The sequence below is a fragment of the Podarcis cretensis genome (assembly GCF_951804945.1).
Source record: "Podarcis cretensis genome assembly, chromosome: 18".
Classification (NCBI taxonomy): Eukaryota; Metazoa; Chordata; class Lepidosauria; order Squamata; family Lacertidae; genus Podarcis; species Podarcis cretensis.
Window position 1 is genome coordinate 7,073,887 of NC_137188.1, and position 27,333 is coordinate 7,101,219.

General features: G+C 47.0%; 2 protein-coding genes and 1 long non-coding RNA gene across 3 annotated transcripts in view; 1 reads left to right on the forward strand and 2 right to left on the reverse strand.

Annotated features, from left to right (window-relative positions):
• TNFAIP8L1 (TNF alpha induced protein 8 like 1) overlaps positions 1 to 27,333 on the reverse strand; it is a 150,628-nt gene that overhangs the window by 88,484 nt on the left and 34,811 nt on the right. The gene's annotated exons all lie outside the window — the stretch shown is intronic.
• The window catches only part of LOC307207309, a 249,617-nt gene that overhangs the window by 66,318 nt on the left and 155,966 nt on the right, over positions 1 to 27,333 (reverse strand). The window contains exon 2 of the long non-coding RNA XR_013834631.1: positions 20,720 to 20,981. This is a non-coding gene — a long non-coding RNA (uncharacterized lncRNA). The remainder of the gene's footprint in view (positions 1 to 20,719; positions 20,982 to 27,333) is intronic.
• On the forward strand, positions 1,333 to 26,092 carry LOC307207200 (procathepsin L-like). The gene is made up of 8 exons (XM_079960997.1): positions 1,333 to 1,457; positions 5,036 to 5,173; positions 9,607 to 9,729; positions 14,001 to 14,156; positions 17,801 to 18,025; positions 18,112 to 18,271; positions 20,244 to 20,358; positions 25,792 to 26,092. The coding sequence occupies exons 2-8, from the start codon at positions 5,045 to 5,047 to the stop codon at positions 25,889 to 25,891; spliced, it is 1,008 nt and encodes a 335-aa protein (XP_079817123.1). The 5' UTR covers positions 1,333 to 1,457; positions 5,036 to 5,044; the 3' UTR covers positions 25,892 to 26,092.

Sequence of the window (27,333 nt, forward strand, 5' to 3'; positions counted from 1 at the left end):
GGAAGACACAAGATCTACCCACCCGGGAAGAATGCCAGATGAAGTTGATGGACTATATGGAATTGGCGGAAATGACTGGCAGAATCCGAGACCAGGGAGAAGAGTCGGTGGATGAAGACTGGAAAAAGTTTAAAGATTATTTACGGAAATACTGCAAAATTAATGAATGTTAGAAAAATGATGGAATGAAGTTATATGGCTTTGGCAGAAATGTTATAAGGAACTAGGTACAGATAGATTGTTAATGTATTAAAGGGAAAAAACAAGGTTAGAATATGTTAAGATTAATTACAGGACAGAAAACAGAGGAAGATGGAAAGGAATTGCTGAAACAGTTAATTGAAGTGGAATACAAAAAGGGAGGCGTGAGGAGGTCGCTGAAACAAGTGAATGAAAGATAAGCTTGAAAATATTGGAAGTGTTTTTAATTGTTCTTGTTTTGTTTTGTCAATTCAATGTTTTATGTAGTGTTTTTATTTCTGTTTTTGTATTGTATTATATTGATTTGTTTAATTCTTTTTCTTTCTTTTTGTAATCTTTAAACTCTTAATAAATATTATTTTTTAAAAAATGCTGAACTGTTGTTGTTGTTGTTTAGTCACTTAGTCGTGTCCAACGCTTCGTGACCCCCTGGACCAGAGCACGCCAGGCACTCCTGTCTTCCACTGCCTCCCGCAGCTTGGTCAAACTCATGCTGGTAGCTTTGAGAACACTGTCCCACCATCTCGTCGTATGTCGTCCCCTTCTCCTTGTGCCCTCCATCTTTCCCAACATCAGGGTCTTCTCCAGGGAGTCTTCTCTTCTCATGAGGTGGCCAAAGTACTGGAGCCTCAGCTTCACAATCTGTCCTTCCAGTGAGCACTCAGGGCTGATTTCCTTCAGAATGGAGAGGTTTGATCTTGCAGTCCATGGGACTCTCAAGAGACTCCTCAAGCACAATGCTGAACTAGATGGACCAAATGCACCCCATCGTCTCTCGAGACAGACAGGTGCCAACGACAACAAGAAGAGGAAGGCAGTTCTCTAGCTGATGTGCTGGGACCGGGAAGGGGAAGCAGGTGTACTGGGCCATGAAAACCCCAGTGACCGTCAGAGAGATTTCACCAGCTGCATTGCCCACGCGGCAAACATGTTTTCTTTTAGACTGCTAGGGCAACGCAAAACTTCCCCCTTTCGTTTTTCTTAGAAACGAAAATGTGCAAGTTGTAGAGTTTTAAGTTTGCTGAGCCCAGCGTCCCAACCTTTCCGCTGGCGACTTTTCTTCTTGTGACAAAGTCTCGCCGTTTCATCCCCAAGATGTTGAGGTTTTTTTGGGGGGTTGGGATGTGGACTCCAATAGATATGTCATTTGCCTCTTTATAAAAGGCGGCCCCTGCATTTTCGTCTTCCTCTTTCATGGAGAAGCACGAGGAGGTTCAAACAAGAAGCTTTCTTTAAATCCTTCAGTGGAGAGAGAGGTAAGATTTGTGTGCGGGGGGCCAAAGTAATTTGGGGGGAGGGCGGGGGTTGGATCAGAATGCCATGCATACCTTTAGGCTCTGTCTGAAGACTAACATCTACTGTCTGCTTCGACCTTAACACAGCCAATTATCATCTTTCCCTGCAAAACAGTGCTGTGAAGTTAGGATGTTGTTGTTTAGTCGTGTCCGACTCTTCGTGACCCCATGGACCAGAGCACGCCAGGCCCTCCTGTCTTCCACTGCCTCCCGCAGTTTGGTCAGACTCATGTTTGTAGATTCGAGAACACTGTCCCACCATCTCGTCCTCTGTCGTCCCCTTCTCCTTGTGCCCTCCATCTTTCCCAACATCAGGGTCTTTTCCAGGGAGTCTTCTCTTCTCATGAGGTGGCCAAAGTCTTGGAGCCTCAGCTTCAGGATCTGTCCTTCCAGTGAGCACTCAGGGCTGATTTCCTTCAGAATGGAGAGGTTTGATCTTCTTGCAGTCCATGGGACTCTCAAGAGTCTCCTCCAGCACCATAAGTCAAAAGCATCCATTCTTTGGTGATCAGCCTTCTTTATGGTCCAGCTCTCACTTCCATACATCACTACTGGGAAAACCATAGCTTTTACTATATGGACCTTTGTTGGCAAGGTGATGTCTCTACTTTTTAAGATGCTGTCTAGAGAGGATAGATTTGCAATTAATGCAGCCCTGAATCTCCTGCTTTGTTGTTGTTTTTAAATAAAAATTATCATCCACAGAGTCGCAAAAACAAATTAACCGAAAAAGCCTTGAAAACCAAAAAGCAAAATAAATAGCAGAAACAAAAGCGCCAAACTTAATCCATTCTGGAAGTCCATTTGACTTCTGAAATGTTCAAAAACCAAGGTGCAGCTTCTAATTGGTGCACGCACCCTGGAAACAATAGCCGACAGCTGCATCAGATGTTCGGCTTCTGAAAAACGTTCAAAAACTGGAACACTTCCAGGTTTTCAGCGTTTGGGAACCAAGGCATTCGAGAACCCAAGGTACCACTGTACTGAACATGGCAAGGATGGTTCTAGAGAGGTTCTGCTACTGATGTTGCCAGAAGTTTGCCTTAATTTTACTGGCACAGATCCCTAGTCCAGTGGGAACCAGCATTGGGAATTTGGGGAAAGCTGCCGCAGAAGCACAATAGCTAAAAGTTCGCCATGGGGATACGGACAGGCCATAGCTCAGCGACAGAGCATCCGCTGGTTCAGTCCTCGCTGCCATCTCCTGGAGAGCTTCTGCCTGCCAGTGCAGACAGTGCTGAGCTCAATGGACCAATGGCAGGGACAGACTCTGGTAATAGGATGCCCCGAAGGGAGTACAAAATTTCCTCCAAAAATATTTCTTATTTTCATTTCATTTCGGTATATTTGCTTTTTTAAACGGATCTTCTCAGTAGGTACCTGTATAAATATAGTGGGTTTTTTAAAATTAAAAAAAGCATTGTTATTCCTAGACAATGCATAAAAGGGACATTTAAGCTTAAAAGCAAACAGAAAAGCATTGCTTTTTCTTCTGTGACTGAGAAAGTCTGGGCTCATGTACATGGAAACTTACAGAGGTGGATTTAGGGGAGTACAATACATACATATACATATATATATATATATTTATAAAATTTTCTGTTTTACAATTTGAAGTACTCATTTTTACATCCTTAAGTTTTCCATGACTTCCCTTCCTCTCTTTCCATGGTTCATTTTGCACAACATAAACCCCTGCGTATTTTACATAAACTAAACCATTCAGTATTCCATTATTACATCCATCCACACTTATTTACACTGTTGAATTTATCTTAATGATACCCACGTTTTCAAACAAACACAGCGCCCCCCCCCATATATTTAATAAACGTTTTCCAATCTTCTCCAAATGTATGTTCTTCTTGTTCTCTTATTCTATATCTGTTAGGTCCGCAAGCTGTGCATATTCAATCAGTTTCAGTTGCCATTCTTCTTTGGTTGGGACCTCGCTCGTTTTCCATTTTTGGGCTAACAAAACACGGGCCGCAGTAGTGGCATATGTAAATAACCTTTTTTGACACCTGGGAATTTCTGTCTGAGTTATTCACCCCAAAAAGAACTCTGCTTTTTGGGGGGAAGTACATTTAAACCTTTTTTTCCCCAGTTCGTTATGAATTGTTTCCCTGTAGGAATGAAAATCACGACAGACAAGTAGTAGGTGTCATGTGAGAGGCGTCTGCCGGGGAAACCCTGGGAGCTCTCTTTTATTGAATATTACAAAAATTGCCACAGGTATGCTTGTGGCTGATTGGTTGATACAAACACAATGAAACTCATTGCTGATTGGTTAACGTAAATACAAGGCAGGAATTACATGTGAGAGGTGGGAATTACATGTGAACATTAATCACCGATAGATTAAAGGCTGGGAAACGAGGTTGGAACCAGACAGGCATGAAACCTCCTAATTAAATTATAACTAAAGGTTGATATAAAGTAAAGGTAAAGGTACCCCTGCCCGTACGGGCCAGTCTTGACAGACTCTGGGGTTGTGCGCCCATCTCACTTAAGAGGCCGGGGGCCAGCGCTGTCCGGAGACACTTCCGGGTCACGTGGCCAGCGTGACATCGCTGCTCTGGCGAGCCAGAGCCGCACACGGAAACGCCGTTTACCTTCCCGCTGGTAAGCGGTCCCTATTTATCTACTTGCACCCGGAGGTGCTTTCGAACTGCTAGGTTGGCAGGCGCTGGGACCGAGCAGCGGGAGCGCACCCCGCCGCAGGGATTCGAACCGCCGACCTTTCGATCGGCAAGTCCTAGGTGCTGAGGCTTTAACCCACAGCGCCACCTGCGTCCCTTAAGGTTGATATAAGTAAAGGTAAAGGTACCCCTGCCCGTACGGGCCAGTCTTGACAGACTCTGGGGTTGTGCGCCCATCTCACTTAAGAGGCCAGGGGCCAGCGCTGTCCGGAGACACTTCCGGGTCACGTGGCCAGCGTGACATCGCTGCATCTGGCGAGCCAGAGCTGCACACGGAAACGCCGTTTACCTTCCCGCTGGTAAGCGGTCCCTATTTATCTACTTGCACCCGGGGGTGCTTTCGAACTGCTTGAGGCTTTAACCCACAGCGCCACCTGCGTCCTAAGGTTGATATAGCATAAAACAATTACTAATGATTGATCATAACATGAAAGAATATAATAATCAAGTTCTATAGATGTGGTCAGCTATGCATGGAGAACAGGTCATCATGAACTTAAGATGAACTGAGCAAGGAAGGAATGTCTTGGTGTTTGGAACGGGTCTGTACGGTGTGTGCAGAAGCAGGACAAGCAAGACTTCCCAGAATGCAAGAGAAAAGAAGCAATGCTTCCCCATAATGCAACAATTATGTGCAGAAGGAAAACTTCCCTTTATTTCCCAATATTCTTTTACCCTTTTACAGGTCCACCACATATGGCTATATTATTATTGCTATTTTGCACCCTCTTGGCTCAGTGACCAGTGTAGAAGAACGGCCCCCACTGCCCTAAATCTGGCACTGCCAATCTTCTAACTTGGCACAACTGCTTATGACTCTGGCCATTGCTTTCCTAGGTAAAAAACATGCTTCCGATCTCGGCGATGGCACTGACCGGACTGGTCCTGCTGAGGACTGTCGGCGCAGTGCAGGATCCGACCCTGGACAAAGCCTGGGGAGACTGGAAGAGAGCCCATTCTAAAGAATACAGCGAGGTGAGTTTTCTCTGGCATGACTAAGACAGGCCGTGTCCTCGCGCTTCTGAAATTCCAGCACCTTGGGAATTCGTGTGCCCCCAAGCATGTGCAGAGTGCCATTCCAGAGAAGAAGAAGAAGGGGAAGGGGAAGAATTTGTTATTTATACCCTGCCCATGTGGCTGGGTTTCCCCAGCCACTCTGTGCGGCTTCAAGCAGAATATTAAAATACAATGATTCAACAAATATTTAAAGCTTCCCTAAACAGGGCTGCCTTCAGATGCCTTCTAAACATCAGATAGTTGTTTGTTTCCTTGACATCTGATGGGAGGGCATTCCACAGGGAGGGTGCCACCACCGAGAAGGCCCTCTGCCTGGTTCCCTGTAACTTCACTTCTCGCAGGGAGGAAACCGCCAGAAGGCTCTCGGAGCTGGACCTCATTGTGGGGGTGGACTGGGGTGGAGACACTCCTTCAGATATACTGTGCCCGGAAACGTACTGGGAGCCAATGTAGATCTTTCATGACCGGCAGTGGCGTAGCGTGGGGGGTGCAGGGGGGGCCGGCCTCACCAGGCGCAACATCTGGGGGTTAGGGTTAGGGGGCGCAAATCCACGGGTTAGGGGGCGCAAATCCACGGGTTGGGGGCGCAAATTACTTGCCTTGCCCCGGGTGCTGACAACCCACGCTACGCCACTGATGACCGGTGTTATATGGTCTCGGCGGCCACTGTCAGTCCCCAGTCTAGCTGCCGCATTCTGGATTAGTTGAAGTTTCCGGGTCACCTTCAAAGGTAGCTCCACGTAGAGCTCATGGCAGTAGTCCAAGTGGGAGATAACTAGAGCATGCACCACTCTGGTGAGACAGTCCGCAGGCAGATAGGGTCTCAGCCTACGTACCAGATGGAGCTGGTAAACAGCTGCCCTGGACACAGAATTGACCTGTCCCTCCATGGACAGCTGTGAGTCCAAAATTACTCCCAGGCTGCGCACCTGGTCCTTCAGGGGCACAGTGACCCCATTCAGGACCAGGGGATCCTCCACACCTGCCCGCCTCCTGTCCCCCCAAAACAGTACTCCTTCCTTGTCAGGATTCAACCACAATCCATTAGCCGCCATCCATCCTCCAACTGCCTCCAGACACTCACACAGGACCTTCACCACCTTGTGATTTAAAAGAGAGGTAGAACAAGACACAAGGGGAAAGCAGCTCTCTGTATTGGCATAGGAAAATACTTTTCCGGCTCTGTAGAAGTCACAATCTGATAGAGGTCTACTCAAAAGTAACTCGGTAAGGCTTAACCCCAGGGAAGAAAATATTTCTTCAGACTGCACATATCAGGAAGTAGAACCAGCCACCAACTTGCATACATTCCAACATTTATCCAATGAATATAGGGATAATAATAATAATAATAATAATAATAATAATAATAATAATACTACAGTGGTACCTCTGGTTAATAATAATAATAATACTACAGTGGTACCTCTGGTTAATAATAATAATAATAATAATAATAATAATAATAATAATAATAATTTATTTGTACCCCGCCCATCTGACTGGGTTTCCCCAGCCACTCTGGGCGGCTTCCACAGAAACCAAAAATACAGTAAAATCACACATTAAAAACTTCCCTGAACATTCTTCTGAATGTCAGGTAGTTGTTTATCTCTTTGACATCTGGTGGGAGGGCGTTCCACAGGGCGGGCGCCACCACCGAGAAGGCCCTCTGCCTGGTTCCCTGTAGCTTTGCTTCTCGCAATGAGGGAACCACCAGAAGGCCCTCGGCACTGGATCTCAGCGTCCGGGCAGAACGATGGGTACTTAAGTACTTAATTCGTTCCGGAGGTTTGTACTTAACCTGAAACTATTCTTAACCTGAAGCACCACTTTAGCTAATGGGGCCTCCTGCTGCTGCCGCGCCGCCAGAGCAAGATTTCTGTTCTCATCCTGAAGCAAAGTTCTTAACCTGAAGCACTATTTCTGGCTTAGTGGAGTGTGTAACCTGAAGCGTATGTAACGCGAAGCGTATGTAACCCGAGGTGCGACTGTAATAATAATAATAATAATAATAATAATAATAGTTATTTTATTTATACTCTGCCCATCAGACTGGGTTGCCCCAGCCACTCTGGGTGGCTTCCAACACACACACACATATACATTAAACGTTAAAAAATCCATCCCTATCGAGGGCTGCCTTCAGGTGTCTTCCAAAGGTTGAATCATGCATGTTTACGCCCGCTTTTCTCGAATGAGTCTATTTCTGTACACGCCGGCTGTTTGGAGAGCTGCATTGCCGAAATTCAGGGAAGTGGAAATTTTGCAGGACAGCAGAGTTTCGGTTCACATCTCAATTCGAGAAGTGCAAATGAGCCAGTTTCCTCATTAAAGTGCGTCAAATTCCCCCTCCATCTCTGCTACTAACACTACTTCTTGAGAGGAGGGGAGAATTCAAGGGCCATATCGATTCCAAACTCTTTCTTTCTTGTTTGGCGATCCCTCGTAGCTGAGTAAGATTGTCTTCCATGAGTCCGTAATTTTGGATCCCCACGTCCTTCCACAGTGGGATGTACGTTTCTGGGTGGGAGTTGATCATGGTGAGGGTTTGCCAAGCATGCCTTCCTCTTAGCACGTTTCTCCCTTGCGTCCTGAGTTCGAGTGTCTTCAAAGCCCACGACACCTTTGGGAAAGGCTGTTCTCCAACTGGAGCACTTGCAGGCAAATGTTTCCCAGTTGCTGGTGTTTATGCTACATTTTTAAATATTTGCCTTGAGACAGTCTTTAAACCTCTTTTGTTGACCACCAGCATTACGCTTTCCATTTTTAAGTTCGGAATAGAGTACAGTGGTACCTCAGGTTACATACGCTTCAGGTTACAGACTCCGCTAACCCAGAAATAGTGCTTCAGGTTAAGAACTTTGCTTCAGGATGAGAACAGAAATCGGGATCCAGCGGCGCGACGGCAGCAGGAGGCCTCATTAGCTAAAGTGGTGCTTCAGGTTAAGAACAGTTTCAGGTTAAGTACGGACCTCCGGAACGAATTAAGTACTTAATAATCTGAGGTACCACTGTAGTTGCTTTGGAAGACGATCGTCAGGCATCCGCACAACATGACCAGTCCAACGAAGTTGATGTTGAAGAATCATTGCTTCGACACGGGTGATCTTTGCTTCTTCCAGTACACTGACATTTGTTCGCCTGTCTTCCCAAGTGACATGTAAAAATTTTCAGAGACACCGTTGATGGAACTTTTCGAGGAGTTGGAGATGGCGTTTATAAGCGGCCCATGTTTCACAAGCATACAGTAAAGTTGGTAGTGCAACAGCTTTGCAAACAAGCATTTTGGTTTCCCTGCAAATGTCCCGGGTCCTCAAACACTCTGAATTTCAATCGGGAGAAAACTGCGCTCGCAGAGCTCAGGCAATGCTGGATTTTTATTTTAAAGATTTTTATTAAAATTTTAAAGGTTACATAAATAATAAAAAAATAACAACAGAAAAACACCCAATTAAAAAAACAAGTCACTTCAAAGAAAAAAGATAAAAAATGGAAAGCAGACAAGAAACAACAACAACAAAAAGATGCATAGAATCAAGAAAAAAAAAGAACAAATCAAACCTTTACATGACTTTCTTTCTTTAACTTATTTCCTTGACCTCCTCACACCTCCCCTCTTTGTATTCTGGTTCAGTTAGATATTTCAGCAAATCCTTCCTCTTTGTTTTTATCCTAATAATTTATCTTAATATACTGTAATTTAACATTCTCTTCTTTCACCAATTAATCATCCATTTTTACTTTATTTAATCTTATTTCTCATTGAAACTAATATATTGAACTTAATCTCTTAAGACATTTCCCCTAGGGTCATAAAAATTTCATTCCACGATTTTTCCATTTCTCATTAAAAAAAAAATTTAAAATCTCCATATATACACTTTAAATTCCCAATTTCTTTCCACCGTCTCCCCTCCCCGGTCCCGGCCCCTGCCGTCAGTTCCATCAACCTCCCAGTGTCCATCAACCTGGAGATCTGATATCCGAGGCTCTTAACTCTTCTTCATTTCCCTTCTGCCGATCTTCTTGATAATCTTTGGTGCTAAAAAGCAGATCTCGGGGGGGCTCCAACCCAACGATGTTTATATTCCTTCTTGACAAGTCTGCCAGGTTTCCATAATTAAAGCTAGGGCCCATAAAGTATTCCAAACCTTGTTTCACAGTTCTTCCAAGTCCAAAGGCCCCCGAAGCTCCAATCTCCTCCTGGCTCAAATTCATATTCCAAAAGTCATTTGATCCCTGCATAAAGGGATCTCTCCACTTTTCCTTTTCCAGATCAGGCCAGGCACCCATCTTCAAAGGCAATGCTGGATTTTGGCAAGCCCACTCGCCACGACGAGGTGATGATCCAGCGAGTGAGTCCAAACTCTTTATCGGGTTCCTTGCAGGAGGAAGAACTTTTCCGGAGGGCTGTGTGGGAGAAGAATCTACAGATGATTGAAGAGCACAACTTAGAGGCTTCCCGGGGGATGCACACCTATGAGCTTGGCATGAATCACCTTGGTGACTTGGTACGTGGTCAGGTGGGATTGCTATGAGGAATTATGAAAATATGGAGCAAGCCATTGTGTCAATCATTTGACATGATTTCTGATCGAATCCCACAAAGCTCTGCCATTTTCTTTCTCTGCCTGACAGGCACATATAAGCATTCTAAAAACACAGACTGGTTACTTCACCAGGCATCCTGAGCCATAAAGATAGTAGGTAACTTGATGTAGATTTTGTTAATCTTTAGGTAGATCTTAAGGGCCAGGAAGAAAGTTCACAAGGAGATAGTAAATACTATCTTTCATTGCCATCCTTCCTTTCCTGTTTATGACTTCTGGGATTTGCTAAATGCATTCCGCATTCCTCCTTGATTCCTGTTTTATTTACCTGGACATGTAAAGTAAACGTAAAGGGACCCCTGACCATTAGGTCCAGTTGTTACCGACTCTGGGGTTGTGGCGCTCATCTCACTTTACTGGCCGAGGGAGCCGGCGTTCAGCTTCCGGGTCATGTGGCCAGCATGACTAAGCCGCTTCTGGCGAACCAGAGCAGCGCACGGAAACGCCGTTTACCTTCCCGCCGGAGCGGTACCTATTTATCTACTTGCACTTTGATGTGCTTTCAGACTGCTAGGTTGGCAGGAGCAGGGACTGAGCAACGGGAGCTCACCCCATCATTGCGGGGATTCGAACCGCTGACCTTCTGATCGGCAAGTCCTAGGCTCTGTGGTTTAACCCACAGCGCCACCCGCGCCTGGACATGTATGCATGCTCAAAGTAGTCTTTGTAGTTAAAAGGATTTCAAAAGGATTTCTCTGATCTAACTTTGTACCCACGTGGTAGGTTTTTTTTTAAATGCTCAGAGGAAATCTGATTGGTTCCTACAAGCGCTATGCTATAAGTTCTTTTGTTAATACAGTGGTGCCTCGCAAGACGAAATTAATTCATTCCACGAGTCTCTTCGTCTTGCGGTTTTTTCGTCTTGCGACGCACCCCTATCAGCGGTTTAGCGGATTAGCACTATTAGCGGCTTAGCGGCTTAGAAAAAGGGGGGGGGGAGGGAAAAAACTCGCAAGACCATAGGGAAATTCGTCTTGCAAAGCACCTCAAAAGACAGAAAACTCTTTCGTCTAGCGAGTTTTTCTTCTTGCGAGGCATTCGTCTTGCGGGGTACCACTGTAAAAGGGACCTGGGCCAGGGTGTGACAGATTATTATTGGCAGTCCTCCCAGAGTCTTGCTGGTAAAGGCTCCTGTGTATTTTATTAATTAGGGTCCAAATCCTTCCTTTGCCTTCGGAACACAACAGTCCATACATTGGGCAGACTTTTCTGCATTAATTCCAGATGGGTTGTTTATTGCTGTGGTCAAGGTCCTCCTTGGGGAAGGGCAATAGCATCCTCTTTCCATGCATAGAATCATAGAGTTGTAGAGGTGCAAAGGACCCCCTGAGTCATCTATTCCAACCCCCCTGCAATGCAGTAATCTCAACCAATGCACCCATGACCGATGGCCACCCAACCTCTGCTTAAAATCTTCCACGGAAGGAGAGTCCACCACCTCCCAAGGGAGACCGTTCCACTGTCAAAAAGCTCTTCCTGTCTTCTTGACATTCTTCCTGATGTTGAGCCTTGTTTAGCCCTACAGGATCTGATTTCTTTCCGCAGGGCTCGTAAGACAGAGCTGTTCCGCCTGGCCTTTGGCTTGGAATTGACTTGACTCCCTCCCCCTCTTTCTTTTCTACTTTTTCCTTCTGTGTTGGAACTCCTACTTGGGGACTTCCCTGGCTTTCTTCTGGCCCATGTAGGACCAGCCTGGATAGTTAGCCTTGGTGAAGACTTGATGTTTTCATCCCCTAAAAAGTTTTTGAGTTTCTGCTGAAATGAGTGTTATGTAGTGAAGTTTCACCCTGGGCCAGCAGGGGGATACTGTATATAGTTTTCACTCAGGTCTGTAGATAGTTTTCACTCAGGTCCACGTCAGTTATTTTAGGCGGGAACTCTGGGCTCTTGTTGCTACAATGTTGACAGCCGGCTGCCTATAAAAGCAGGCCGGCTGAGCTGTTTGCAGTCAGTTCTATTCCAGCTTACAAAATAAAGAGCTACTTGGAGAAATCGCTGTGTCGTCTGCTATGTCAACCCACAACTTAACAATGAGGCTGCATTTTAATGTTGTATTTTAAGTTGTATTTCAATCAATTGTTTTATATCTGGTGTTAGCTGCCCTGAGCCCGGTCTTGGCTGGGGAGGGCGGGGTATAAATAAATTTTATTATTATTATTATTATTATTATTATTATTATTATTATTGCCAGAATCTCCTTTGGAGAGTCAGTGTGGTGTAGTGGTTAGAGCGGTGGACTCGTAATCTGGTGAACCGGGTTCGCGTCTCCACTCCTCCACATGCAGCTGCTGGGTGACCTTGGGCCAGTCACACTTCTTTGAAGTCTCTCAGCCCCACTCACCTTACAGGGTGTCTGTTGTGGGGGAGGAAGGGAAAGGAGAATGTTAGCCGCTTTGAGACTCCTTAAAGGGAGTGAAAGGCGGGTGAAATATACTCAAAATCGCAAAGTGATTTCATGCTCTTTATTCAGCTCATAGTGGAGAGGAGGAATGAATGAATGTCCCCTCAAAGTATCTGCTTTATATACATTATTTACTCAATGGGCTGCACATGATTGGCTAATTCCGGAATTCTACTGTAAGCCAATCAGGTTGTGGATTCACTTCTATCTGGAGCATGATTGGGTGGTTCCTGCCAACCAATCATACTGCTGCATTGTTCTAGGACCAATCAGACTGCTGCATTCTGAATCCTCTTGTTCTAGGACCAATCAGGCTGCTGCCTTTTGGATCCTATTGTTCTAGGACCAATCAGACTGCTGCAGTTTGGATCCTATTCGACTCAGTACATAACAGCGGGATATCAAATCCAAACTCTTCTTCTTCTCTTCTTCTTTCTCGTAATTTGAAGCTCGAGTCCCAACCTCCAGAGCAGGAGAAAACAAGCTTGCTCCATCTGCCATGTGACAGCCCTTAAGATATTGGAAGTTGGCGCTCATATCTCCTCCCAGTCTCCTCTTTTCTAGGCTAAACATACCCACCTCCTTCAAGCGCTCCCCGTAAGGCTTAGTTTCCAGACCCTCAATCACTTTCCAGCTTGTCAACATCCTTTAATTGTGGCACTCAAAATTGGATGCAGTATTCAAGACACACAATAGAGTGGGACTGTTACTTCCCTTGAACTGGACACTAGACTTCTGCTGATGCAGCCTAGAATAGCATTACATATTTACGGGACCGCCTCTCCTGGTCTGCCCCACAGAGGACCTTAAGGTCCATGAATAGTTTAGAGGTCCTGGGCCCTAAGGAAGTTAGATTATCCTCCACCAGGACCAGGGCCTTCTCAGTGATGGCTCCGACCTGGTAGAATGCTCTGTCCCATGAGACCAGGGCCCTGCAGGATTTAACTTCCTTCCACAGGGCCTGTAAGACAGAGCTATTCTGCCTGGCTTTCAATTTGAACGTAGCCGGATCTTTTATTCCCCTTCCTTCCCTCCCTCTCCCCTTTTTATGAAGATTACTCACTCTGGGATCCCACAGCTAATTTTCCCCTGGTCTCCTCACGGGCCCAAATAGGACTACAGTGGTACCTCGGGTTACATACGCTTCAGGTTACATACGCTTCAAGTTACAGACTCCACTAACCCAGAAATATTACCTCGGGTTAAGAACTTTGCTTCAGGATGAGAACAGAAATCATGCTCTAGTGGCGCGGCAGCAGCAGGAGGCCCCATTAGCTAAAGTGGTGCTTCAGGCTAAGAACAGTTTCAGGTTAAGTACGGACCTCTGGAACAAATTAAATACTTAACCCGAGGCACCACTGTAATTCAGCCAGCTAGCGCTGGTGATCATCTAATGTTTATTGGATGGATTTTCTCCCTAAATTGATTTTTGAATTCTGAATTTATTGTTATTCACGTTTTATACTGTATTTTATGCTCTTTTTTGCACAAATTGTTTTAAATTTGTTGTTAGCCGCCCTGAGCCCGGTTTTCTGAACTGGGAAGGGTGGGGTATAAATAAATAAAATATTATTATTTATTATTGTTAGCTTTTTTTGCTGCTGCATCACACCGTGGGCTCATGTTAAGCTTTTGGTCCAGTAAGACGCTCATATCCTTTTCTTTGGGAGAAAGAAAGCGACTGCTGGCCCCCACCGCTCAGGCCACAAGCCAACAGCATCTCTAAGGGGAGGGAATAAGCTTTGGTGAGGACTCTGCTTTTCTTCCCCAGACGCGAGAAGAGTTTAACCAAAAGCTGAACGGCTTCCGTTCGGACATAGCTGAAGAAAATGGTGACGAGGTCCTTTTCGAAGATACTGATGCCTATGAGACACCCAAGCATGTAGATTGGCGCACCAAAGGTTATGTCACCCCCATAAAAGACCAGGTGAGTTGGCAGCAAATTGGGAGTGTTCAACTTCAACCTGGGAGGCTGGGGTTCAAATGCTCTTACCATGTGTCGGTGACTTGTTATCTCCCAGCCTGCTTTACCCTCACAGGGCTTTTGTGCAGAGAGAGAGGAGGAAGGGCCTCATCCTGCAATGCTGGTGGTGCCTGCCCCCCAATACTGTTGTTGTTGTTTAGTCGCTTAGTCGTGTCCAACTCTTCGTGACCCCCTGGACCAGAGCACGCCAGGCACCCCTGTCTTCCACTGCCTCCCGCAGTTTGGTCAAACTCATGCTGGTAGCTTGGAGAACACTGTCCCACCATCTCATCCTCTGTCGTCCCCTTCTCCTTGTGCCCTCCATCTTTCCCAACATCAGGGTCTTTTCCAGGGAGTCTTCTCTTCTCATGAGGTGGCCAAAGTCTTGGAGCCTCAGCTTCAGGATCTGTCCTTCCAGTGAGCACTCAGGGCTGATTTCCTTCAGAATGGAGAGGTTTGATCTTCTTGCAGTCCATGGGACTCTCAAGAGTCTCCTCCAGCACCAGAATTCAAAAGCATCCATTATTCAGCGATCAGACTTCTTTATAGTCCAGCTCTCACTTCCCTACATCACTACTGGGAAAACCATGGCTTTAACTATACGGACCTTTGTTGGCAATACAAAGGTCCGTATAGTTATTCAAAGGTCCGTATAGTCCCCAATACTAGATATTCCTAATTCTCAGCTGGCCTTCCCAGCTGGTGGTCTCAGTCTTGCAAGGGCTTCCTTTGTGCCTAGCACTGAGTGTCCACAAATGTCTAGTTTCCACTGTTTAGAACAAGCACTTTAAATGGATTTATTACTTCCAAGGTGACTGTGTTTTCTGCTGAACAGACTGGTGTTGGAGAGAGCACGAGCACAAAAAGGTTAATAGACAAAAAATAGTAATAGTGTGCTCTTGGGAATCAAAGCATCTTCTATAATTCTATCGACCAAAACTTTTAATATACCAATTCTAGTATAATGTTTTGTTTTTTTTTTTAAATAATTTTTATTAACTGGCCAATCACATCAAATTAAATCACATCATATAAATTCCGAATTACAAAGCCAAATTTTTAAATTTTGTTGGGGGAACCCATACTTCAAGATCCAAAGGGGAATTCAGATCATCTTCTTATTACTGCGTTAATGTCCAAATCAGTCCCAATCAGTCCAAACAAAGTTCATAATTCTATCCAGTCTTATCTTGGTGTTGCCACATCATATCTTGTTCGTATAATTTCTCTTTTTCCTTTACGATCTCTTCTGTTAGTCTCCTTAAGACGATAGCAAGTGTAATAATCCTGTGTGGATTTCCCGTTCCTCCACTAAGTCCAGATGGTTTCCATATATCTCCTTCGTAGATAACATCACTCTTTCCATCGTAAATTTTAGCATTTGTCGCTCTTAAGTCCCACCGAGGAGTTGATTCACGATATGTAAACAACTCTATTTCTCTCTTTCTCCTCCCAGACCCAAGAGCTCCAACAATGCCTCACAAAATGGCGACGGCATTTTTTTTCTGAGTGCGACACTCCAAAACTCTTAGCTTTCCAGCTTCATCTTGAAACATTGCTTTGGATCGAAAGTTTATCTCCACACAGCCTTAAATCCACAGCTTAAGTCCTTAATTTCTGACTCATTAGGGGAGGGGGATTCTTGTTAAATCACATAAAAAGGTAGAGGCAGGTTTTTCCCCCCCTCCCCCCTCAGTCATTACCGTATCTTGACGTTCTTCTCGTATTTTATTGTTGTCTTGTTATCAGAGATCTCTTCTGTCAGCAGTCTTTACTCCCCTTTTTCCTTGATGTATGTGCAATTAATCACGTCCAAATTGTTTCTTTTAAAGATCATTGCAACCAGCGGCGCGAATCGGGGACGGCGTCGAGGAGTGCCGAAAATCCCACAGGAGGGCTTTGTGCCTAGTGCCCCCACCCCCACTAATTCGGGGGTGGTATAGGGCACAGCAGGCAAGGGCCATCCCCCCCCCCCACAATCCTGGGGGGGTTAAGGGGCTAATTACCCCCATCATAGCCTCCAAATTACCTCATGTGGGTCGGAGAGATGTTATTGTCAGCCATCTTCCGATGCGCCACCTAGTGGCTCCCCAATTCTAGTATAATGTTAAGTTTCCTACAAAAGAACTGTAGTATGTTCCCTATAAGCTCATTTGAATGTTTAACTAACTTCCCCTAAAACTTGTGTGGCGGCACTGAGAGGATGTGCTGAGGCCGTATGTTTAAAGTCTGAACTGAGATCGATCTTAACCTGTCATGGCCAGCTGATTAGTGGACAAAATGCTATTCATCCATCCATCAGGAGTTGTGAACAGTTCTGCAAAGCCAATATCAATAGGGACAGCTAATTGTGAATCTGGGAAATTCACAAATGTCCTTTAGTAATCTGAAATAGTAATTTGCGGTATAATTCAGCCGCCCTGGGAGACCAGAAAATTACAGCTGTTATGTATTCAGTGGTCTGTGTTTGCCTGAGCTCCTGTGTTCTGATTCGATACTTGATGTCCAATCACAAAACATTTCAGGATTTGGGCCTCTGCCATTGGCCCTTGAACTCTGTGTCGTGATTCGCAGCTTGGAAGTTTAGACAGCCAATCACGTTGGGAGTGGGAGTGGCCCGGCATGTATATAAGCAGTTGCTTTGCCCCTGTTTCCCAGTTATGTAGTTCAATAAAGGTTCTTGCTGTTATTGCTGTGTCTTGCCTTGTGGGAACCTAATAATAATAATAATAATAATAATAATAATAATAATAATAATAATAATTTATTATTTATACCCCGCCCATCTGGCTGAGTCTCCCCAGCCACTCTGGGCAGCTCCCAATCACACATTAAAAACAATACAGAATATTAAATATTAAAAACTTCCATAAACAGGGCTGCCTTCAGATGTCTTTTAAAGATAGGATAACTGCTTATTTCCTTGACATCTGAAGGGAGGGCTTTCCACAGGGCGGGCGCCACTACCGAGAAGGCCCTCTGTCTGGTTCCCTGTAACCTCACTTCTCGCAATGAGGGAACCGCCAGAAGGCCCTCGGAGCTGGACCTCAGCGTCCAGGCAGAACAATGGGGGTGGAGATGCTCCTTCAGGTATACTGGACCGAGGCCGTTTAGGGCTTTAAAGGTCAGCACCAACACTTTGAATTGTGTTTGGAAACATACTGGGAGCCAATGCAGATCTTTCAGGACCGGTGTTATGTGGTTCCGGCGGCCACTCCCAGTCACCAGTCTAGCTGCCGCATTCTGGATTCATTGCAGTTTCTGAGTCACCTTCAAAGGTAGCCCCACGTAGAGCGCATGGCAGTAGTCCAAGCGGGAGGTAACCAGAGCATGCACCACTCTGGCAAGACAGTCGGCGGGCAGGTAGGGTCTTAGCCTGCGTGCCAGGTGAAGCTGGTAGACAGCCGCCCTAGACACAGAATTGACCTGTGCCTCCATGGACAGCTGTGAGTCCAGAATGACTCCCAGGCTGCACACTTGGTCCTTCAGGGGCACAGTTACCCCATTCAGGACCATTCAGGACCTACACTTCAACAGTACCCCAGGAGGGATGGCCCCTAACCCAGATCCCGACCGCTGGATCAAGTAGCTTCCCATTTCCCCTGCAGGGCGATTGTGGGTCTTGCTGGGCGTTCAGCGCCACCGGTGCCCTGGAAGGCTTGCATTATAAGAAGACCTGCAAGCTGGTCTCGCTGAGCGAACAGAACCTCGTCGACTGCTCCTGGAAGCAGGGAAACCAAGGATGCAACGGAGGGTACATGAACTGGGCCTTCAAGTACGTCTGGCTTAACAAGGGGATCAACTCTGAGAGGACCTATCCCTACGAGGCTGAGGTAATGTGGACCTGCCGTTCTGCGACCGCGGGGCACGGGCCCACGCTCAGCGAAAGCTCACGTCCCCAATGACTCTGTCTTGGCAGGATGGGCCCTGTCGGTACAATGCCTCCGACCGAGCAGCAACGTGCACTTCTAGGGTCAAGATCCCGAAGAAGAACGAGACAGCCCTGGCGCGAGCTGTGGCAAAGGTGGGCCCCGTTTCCGTCGCGGTGGACGCAAGTACCTTTATGTTCTACAAGTCGGGTAAGTTAACGTTTTTCGATAGGAGGGTAGGCTGTGCTCCCATCCTTATGTTGTAGCCTTTCAGACCTTTCCCATTGGTTGGGTCTGCTTTGCTCCCGGGAGGGATGAAGGGAGTCAAGAGACACCGAGGTTGGTTCAGAGAAAGAGTTTATTTCTGCTTTCCGAAGCAGTGGAAAGGCACTGTGTCACTGGTTCACAGCAAGCACACTTAAAGAACAGTTAAATACAGCCTATATTCTCTTTAGGTCCCCTTTCCCCCTCCCCAGGAATCCAGCCTCATGAGTCTGTACACCTAAGTTTGCATCCTTGAACATGATGCTGAACTGGGCTGCATCAATAGGAGTATAGCATCTAGATCAAGGGAAGTAATAGTGCCACTGTATTCTGCTCTGGTCAGACCTCACCTGGAGTACTGTGTCCAGTTCTGGGCACCACAGTTCAAGAAGGACACTGACAAACTGGAACGTGTCTAGAGGAGGGCAACCAAAATGGTCAAAGGCCTGGAAACGATGCCTTATGAGGAACGGCTAAGGGAGCTGGGCATGTTTAGCCTGGAGAAGAGGAGGTTAAGGGGGGATATGATAGCCATGTTCAAATATATAAAAGGATGTCACATAGAGGAGGGAGAAAGGTTGTTTTCTGCTGCTCCAGAGAAGCGGACATGGAGCAATGGCTCCAAACTACAAGAAAGAAGATTCCACCTAAACATTAGGAAGAACTTCCTGACAGTAAGAGCTGTTTGACAGTGGAATTTGCTGCCAAGGAGTGTGGTGGAGTCTCCTTCTTTGGAGGTCTTTAAGCAGAGGCTTGACAACCATATGTCAGGAGTGCTCTGATGGTGTTTCCTGCTTGGCAGGGGGTTGGACTCGATGGCCCTTGTGGTCTCTTCCAACTCTATGATTCTATGAATAGAAATTGTTTCTGTACTCTTATCTGGCACTCCTGGCGCCATTCCCGGGGTCTGTGCGTCAGCGTGGTCAGGATAGTTACAACCGGTAAGATAAGTTGGATGCGCCATCCCGTCTCTACTCGGGACTGACAAGGCCATCTATTACGCCTTCAAGGACTGATAAAGGAGAAGGCTTTGTTTATTCAGCTGGTTTGTGTTATACAGCTCAAGCTAATGCATTTTAGCTAATTAATCCTCAAAGGAAGAATTTGGGAAGTTTTGGGGCCTAATTGGGGTGACTACACAGTCAGGTTTGGGTAACCTGTCCCTTCAATGTCCTGGTGGATTAGATCAGCAATAACTCACAAGATGCCAGTGAAGTTGACTCTTTATTCAAAAAAACAAAACAGCTCAGGACTAGTGAGCACAACAACTCTTCCCAGCAGATGAGGAACTTGCGAGGATTTAAGGCACCCTAAGTCTCCTCCCCAAGTAATCTGAGATTTCTTTGCGGTCTCTCTTTGCTCCTCTCTCTTCATACCTCTTCTGGTCCTGCGAGACCGGCGTGGAGGGGAGCTGGTTGCAGCGGCTTGACTCAATGAGGGAGAGAGGGGCTTTTTCCAGGGACTTGAGCATGAGCCAGGGAGGGGACTCGCGTCATTCTCTGTTTTGCACCCCTGTCCCCCCACCACTAGGGACGCAGGTGGCGCTGTGGGTTAAACTACAGAGCCTAGGACTTGCCGATCAGAAGGTCGGCCGTTCAAATCCCCGCGACAGGGTGAGCTCCTGTTGCTCAGTCCCTGCTCCTGCAAACCTAGCAGTTCGAAAGCACGTCAAAGTGCAAGTAGATAAATAGGTACTGCTCTGGCGGGAAGGTAAACTGTGTTTCCATGCGCTGCTCTGGTTCGCCAGAAGTGACTTAGTCCTACTGGCCACTTGACCCGGAAGCTGTACGCCGGCTCCCTTGGCCAATAAAGCGAGATGAACGCCGCAACCCCAGAGTCGTCTATGACTGGACCTAATGGTCAGGGATCCCTTTTTACCTTTTACACCTACCACTACCGGCAACTCTTCCTCCATCAGGAATCTTTCACCACAAGGACTGTGAACAGATGTTGAATCATGGCATGTTGGCAGTTGGCTATGGCACCGTCAAAGGAGATAAGAAGATTAAGGATTATTGGATCCTGAAGAACAGGTGAGAAAGGGTGGCTATGAGGATAGAGGAGAGAAAACTACATAGGTAACACTTAGGTCTTTGGGGCAAAGAGGCAAGATGGAAATGAGGGACATAGAAAGATTCCTGATACCGAGCCAGACCATTGGTCCATCTAGCATACTCAGTACTGCATACACTGACCGGCAGCATCTCCCCAGAACTAATAATAATAATAATAATAATAATAATAATAATAATTTATTATTTATACCCCAGCCATCTGGCTGGGTCTCCCCAGCCACTCTGGGTGGCTTCCAACAGAATATTAAAAGACCGCAACCCCAAAGTTGGCCACCACTGGACCTAATGGTCAGGGGTCCCTTTACCTTTACCTTTAAACTGGCTAAAATGTACAAGACAAGAACCAATGAGTGTTGGAAATGAAAGGAAAGGGAAGGTATCTTCTACCACATGTGGTGCTGAGTTCCTCTAACTTCTCCTGCTACGAACGCTCTGGAGGCTTTGTCCGCCCCAAGCAGCCCTCTGTACCCCCGACGTAGTGTCATCAGCCCCTCCCGCTGCTACTCACCTGCTGTTTCGGTCACCTGGAATTCCTCCTCCTTTAAGGGAACGTCACTCTGCCCTCCAACCGCAGCTGTGGACTGCAACAAGACAGAAGGTACTCAGACGGGCATGTCCAAAAATTTCTCTCCCGCCTGCTGCTCAAACTAGTTGTCACAGGAACGCAGAAATCTGCCTTCCACTGATTCACTGATTCCAAGCCCAATGCCATCAACACCAAGTGTGGAGAAGGAACCCTTTGGACTGCCAGCTATTTTCAGACTCCAATTCTTATCACCCCCAGCAGCAAGCCTTGGCCAGTGGAGTTGTAGCCAAGCAATGTTTGGCAGAACAAAGTTTCCCCACGCCTGGTCTACACTGACTGGCAGAAGGACCTGTAGGTCTTTGCTTACTTATTTGTTAGTTGCTTTTCTCAGTGGCCTGAAGTGGCTTTCCCCTTACTACCGAGCCAGGTTCAAGTCTGTTGTATTAACAATAACAATAACAATAACAATAATAATTTATTTATAGCCCCCGCCCATCTGGCTGGGTTTCCCCAGTCACTCTGGACAGCTCCCAACAGAATATTAAAAGCACAATAAAACATGCAACATTAAAAGCTTCCCTAAACAGGGCTGCCTTCAGATGTCTGGTAGTTGTTTTTCTCTTTGACATCTGGTGGGAGGGCGTTCCACAGGGCGGGCACCACCACCGAGAAGGCCCTCTGCCTGGTTCCCTGTAACCCCACTTCTTACAGTGAGGGAACCGCCAGAAGGCCCTCAGAGCTGGACCTCAGTGTCCAGGCAGAATGATGGGGGTGGAGACGCTCCTTCAGGTATACTGGGCTGAGCTGGTTAGGGCTTTCAAAGTCAGCACCAACACTTTGAATTGTGCCCAGAAACGTACTGGGAGCCAATGTAGGTCTTTTAGGACTGGTGTTATATGGTCTCAGTGGCCACTCCTGGTCATCAGTCTAGCTGCCGCATTCTGGATTAGTTGCAGTTTCTTGGTCACCGTCATAAGGAGCCCCAATGTAGAGCATATGGCAGTAGTCCAAGCAGGAGATAACCAGAGCATGCACCACTCTGGCGAGACAGTCTGCGGGCAGGGAGGGTCTCAGCTGGCGTACCAGATGGTGGACAACTGCCCTGGACACAGAATTGACCTGCAACTCCATGGACAGCTGTGAGTCCAAAACGACTCCCAGGCTGAGCTCCTGGTACTTCAGGGGCACAGTTACCCTATTCAGGGCTAATCTACTAAGCCCTGCACAACTTAGGTCCAGGGACTGCCCAAACCCTGATATCCCAACACGATCACTACAGGGGTGGGAGAGGCTCATTTGATAATAGCAAGAATCGCCCCAATCCTGTGGAACTCCCTGCCAAAAGAGATTCAGCAAGTACCTCCTGTGCCAACACTTTGAATTGTGCTCAGAAATATACTGGGAGCCAGTGTAGGTCTTTCAAGACCGATGTTATGTGGTCCTGGCGGCCACTTCCAGTCCCCAGTCTAGCTGCCACATTCTGGATTAGTTGTAGTTTCGGAGTCACCTTCAAAGGTAGCCCCACGGAGAGCGCATTGCAGTAGTCCAAGCGGGAGATAACCAGAGCATGCACCACTCTGGCGAGACAGTCCGCAGGCAGATAGGCTTCAGGCAGGTGCCTTTCGCAGCTCTCTGCTGAGGATTGAACCTGGCATGTTTACCATCTCTACCACCTTCCCCCTAAAAGCAAAGGATTTCAGCCTCTATGGTTCTAAGTCAAGGGCAGAAATAGATGGCCACTTGTCCACCTAGCGCAGTATTTTCCAGACTGACAGGCAGCTGAGCTTCAGGCAGAGGATGTTCCCAGTCCTATGTCAGTACACCTTCGAATCTGGGGCTTTCTGCATGCAAATCAGGTGATAATAATAATAAATATTTATACCCCAACCTCCCCAGCTCACGGCGGCCAACACCCGATAAAAAACAAGTTGATTGAAATACAGTGGTGCCTCGCAAGACGAAATTAATCCGTTCCATGAGGCTCTTCGTATAGTGGTTTTTTCGTCTTGCAAAGCAAGCCCATTGACAGCTTAGCGGATTAGCGCTATTAGCGGTTTAGCGGCTTTTAGCAGATCAGCTGTTAAGTGGCTTATCAGCGGATCAGCTGATAAGCGGCTTAGCGGCTTAGGAAAAGGGGGGGAAAAGGGAAAAACCCCGCAGGAACTCGCAAGACATTTTCGTCTTGCAAAGCAAGCCCATAGGGAAATTCGTTTTGCGAAGCGCCTCCAAAACGGAAAACCCTTTCGTCTAGCGGGTTTTCCGTCTTGCGAAGTGTTCGTCTTGCGGGGCACCACTGTACAACTTAAAACCAAGATTAAAATACCACATTAAAACACAGCCTCATTTCAATGGAAACTCAAATCAAAAACTTTTTGGGGGATGAAACCGTCAAGTCTTCACCAAGGCCAACTTTCCAGACTGGTCCTACGTGGGCCAGAAAAAAGCCAGGGAAGTCCCCAGATAGGAGTTCCATCACAGAAGGATGCTCTGATCCTTCATCTCTGGGGAAGTGAGTTCTTGCGTCTCTGAACACAGGCTGCATATAGCTGCCCTGTGACGCTGCCAGGGGGTTCCCCTCTGTGTGAAACCCGGCCGTTGTGACAGCTGGCATTTTCACAGTCCAAACCCTTGCGATTCAGGAAAGCACAACTAAGGAATCTCAGGCTGATGGCCCACCACCAAACCTGTTTGGAAATCTGCAGCGAAGGAGAGTCCCCGGTCCACAAACACATTGTTGTTGTTTTCGTTTAGTCGTTTAGTCATGTCCGCCTCTTCGTGACCCCCTGGACCAGAGCACGCCAGGCACTCCTATCTTCCACTGCCTCCCACAGTTTGGTCAAACTCATGTTAGTAGGTTCATGAACACTGTGCCACCATCTTGTCCTCTGTCATCCCCTTCTCCTTGTGCCCTCCATCTTTCCCAACATCAGGGTCTTTTCCAGGGAGTCTTCTCTTCTCATGAGGTGGCCAAAGTCTTGGAGCCTCAGCTTCAGGATCTGTCCTTCCAGTGAGCACTCAGGGCTGATTTCCTTCCGAATGGATACTATGTGTCCACAAACACATACGGTGAGGGAAGTAAGTATTTGATCCCCTGCTAAATTTGCCCATTTGCCCTCTTGACGAGATGACCAGTCCATAAATTTAATGGTAGGTTTATTGTAGCTGTGAGACTTTTGTCTTCTGGGTTTCTGGGGGGGGGGGGGCGTTTCCTGTTGTTATTCTGTCTCTCACAGCTACAATAAATAAACCTACCATTAATATTATGGACTGGTGATTTCTTCGTCAAGAGGGCAAACGGGCAAATTAAGCAGGAGATCAAATACTTGCCCCCCCCCGTCACCGTACATGGTTTTTGTTCTTTTCTGCCGGTTTCAAATAAAAATCCGAAAGACCGCCCTGTATTTTAAAAAGGCGGGATGAATGGAAACCGCATATATACAGTGAGGAAAGAAAGTATTTGATCCCCTGCTAAATTTTGCCCGTTTGCCCTCTGACGAAGAAATGACCAGTCCATAATTTTAATGATGTGTGCAAACCTGGTGGGAACATCTACAGGGAACATCTGACCTCTGTAATTGCCAACAAGGGTTTTGCCACCAAGTACTAAGTCATCTTTTGCAAAGGGATCAAATACTTACCGTATTTTTCGCTCTATAAGACGCACCAGACCATAAGACGCACCTAGTTTTTGGAGGAGGAAAACAAGAAAAAAACTATTCTGAATCTCAGAAGCCAGAACAGCAAGAGGGATGGCTGCGCAGTGAAAGTGGCAATCCCTCTTGCTGTTCTGGCTTCTGGGATAGCTGCGCAGCCTGCATTCGCTCCATAAGATGCATACACATTTCCCCTTACTTTATAGGAGGGGAAAAGTGAGTCATATAGAGCAAAAAATATGGTATTTCACTCATTATAATGCACATCAATCTCTTGACTTTTGTCTTCTGGGTTTCTGGGGGGGGGGGTTTCCTGTTGTCATTCTGTCTCTCACAGCTACAATAAACCTACCTTTAAAATTATGGACTGGCCATTTCTTCGTCAAGAGGGCAAACGGGCAAATTTAGCAGGGGATCAAATACTTCCCCGCCCCCTCACTGTAGTTAATTAAGAGCCCGAAGCCCTAATGAACAAGAAATGCTTTGGCCTGGTACCAAAAGTTATGCGATGATGGTGGAGAGAATTCTGGGAACTGTAGTTTTTTCAAAGGGTGCCGGGAACCGTCACTCTGCGAGGGGTCTCCTTAACAACTCTTCAGCACCCTTAAAAAAACCCACAGCTCCCAGGATCCTTTGGGGGAAGCCTTGACGGCCTGAAGTGGTGCTTTAAATGTGTGGTGAACTTCCTGGGAGTTGCAGCGCCACTTGCTTGCGTAGCCCTGCCTCCTTCATTTGCATATCCCTACCCCTTCATCTCGGGACGCGGGTGGCGCTGTGGGTTAAACCACAGAGCCTAGGACTTGCTGATCAGAAGGTCAGCAGTTCGAATCCCAGCGACGGGGTGAGCACCCATTGCTCAGTCCCTGCTCCTGCCCATCTAGCAGTTCGAAAGCACATCAAAGCGCAAGTAGATAAATAGGTACCACTCCGGCGGGAAGGTAAACGGCGTTTCCATGCACTGCTCTGGTTCGCCAGAAGCTGCTTAGTCATGCTGGCCACATGACCCGGAAGCTGGACACCGGCTCCCTCGGCCAATAAAGCGAGATGAGCGCCGCAACCCCAGAGTCGGCCACAACTGGACCTAATGGTCAGGGGTCCCTTTACCTTTACCCCTTCATCTGCATAGCGGCACCCAGACTCCCGTTAGACTTATCACCCCACTGGAACAATTTGTTGCAGAGGCTTTCACCTGTTCTTCTTACCTTTCCACAGCTGGTCTGAAACGTGGGGTGAAAAGGGCTACATGCGACTTGCCAAAGGCCGTCACAATCAATGCGGCGTAGCGAGTGACGCCAGCTACCCCACTCTGTGACCTGCTGCGTGGGGCCACGATCCCTTCTTCCAGATTATTTCTCTGGTTTCAGGAACGACGACGAGCCGCCGGGCTGCTTTGAGGCGTCCCAACAGGGCAGGCGTGAAGCTCTGGACGTTCTGCTTGCGAATTTACCCCGAGAGCAAATTATACAGGAAGGCATAACATAACAAAATAAAAAATAAATTCTGCACATATTAAGACAGGCTTGAGTGAATGTGTGTTCTAGAGAGGCTTACATTTGGCTAGAACCAGTGTTAAACTTCTATTTAAAGAAGAAATCCAGGCAAACCTTTTACAGCTGTTTTAATGGTTTTTAGCATCCATGTTTGGGATGCGGGTGGTGCTGTGGGTTAAACCACAGAGCCTAGGACTTGCTGATCAGAAGGTTGGCGGTTCGAATCCCCGCGACGGAGTGAGCTCCTGTTGCTTAGTCCCTGCTCCTGCCAACCTAGCAGTTCGAAAGCACGTCAAAGTGCAAGTAGATAAACAGGTACCGCTCCGGCGGGAAGGTAAACGGTGCGCTGCTCTGGTTCGCCAGAAGCGGCTTAGTCCTGCTGGCCACATGACCCGGAAGCTGTACGCCAGCTCCCTCGGCCAATAAAGCGAGATGAGCGCTGCAACCCCAGAGTCAGTCACGACTGGACCTAATGGTCAGGGTCCCTTTACCTTTAACAGCATCCTTGTTGTGCAGCCGTTAAACTCCCAGTCTTCACAAACTAGGTCAAACTAGGACGAGGCAGTCTTGGGTTCAAATCCTCAATAGGCCATCAAGCTCAATGGGTGACTGTGGGCTAATCCCTCTCTCCTAACCCACCTCACAGGGTTGTTGTGGAGAGAGCTGATGCATGTACTCTCATCTCCTTGGAGGGAAAGATCGGATATACATAATAATAATCATAATAAATGATTTACACCCCGCCCATCTGGCTGGGTTTCCCCGGCCCCTCAGGGCGGCTCCCAACAGAATATTTAAAACATGATAAAACATCAGACATTAAAAACTTCCCTAAACAGGGCTGCCGTCAGATGTCTTCTAAAAGTCGGGTAGTCGTTTATCTCTTTGACATCTGGTGGGAGGGCATTCCACAGGGCAGGTGCCACCACCAAGAAGGCCCTCTGCCTGGTTCCCTGTAACCTCACTTCTCACTGTGATGGAATCGCCAGAAGGCCCTCAGAGCTAGACCTCAGTGTCTGGGTTCAACGGTGGGGGTGGAAACACTCCTTCAGGTATACTGGGCTGTTCAAGGCTTTCAAGGTCAGCACCAACACTTTGAATTGTGCTCGGAAACGTCCTGGGAGCCAATGTAGGTCTTTCAGGACCAGTGTTATATGGTCTCGGCGGCTGCTCCCATTCGCACAGAGATAAACCAACATAAATTGTCCAAAATAGAAGCAATCATGTCTGAATTGGCTCTCACTATCTCCAGCCTATACAGGGA

Bases quoted from the DNA above. Each gene is read 5' to 3' on its own strand.
- LOC307207200 (XM_079960997.1), top strand. From the start codon at position 5,045: ATGCTTCCGATCTCGGCGATGGCACTGACCGGACTGGTCCTGCTGAGG. The intron at 14,157-17,800 runs GTGAGTTGGCAG...TTTCCCCTGCAG, and splicing joins TCACCCCCATAAAAGACCAG to GGCGATTGTGGGTCTTGCTG. The intron at 18,272-20,243 runs GTAAGTTAACGT...TTCCTCCATCAG, and splicing joins CTTTATGTTCTACAAGTCGG to GAATCTTTCACCACAAGGAC.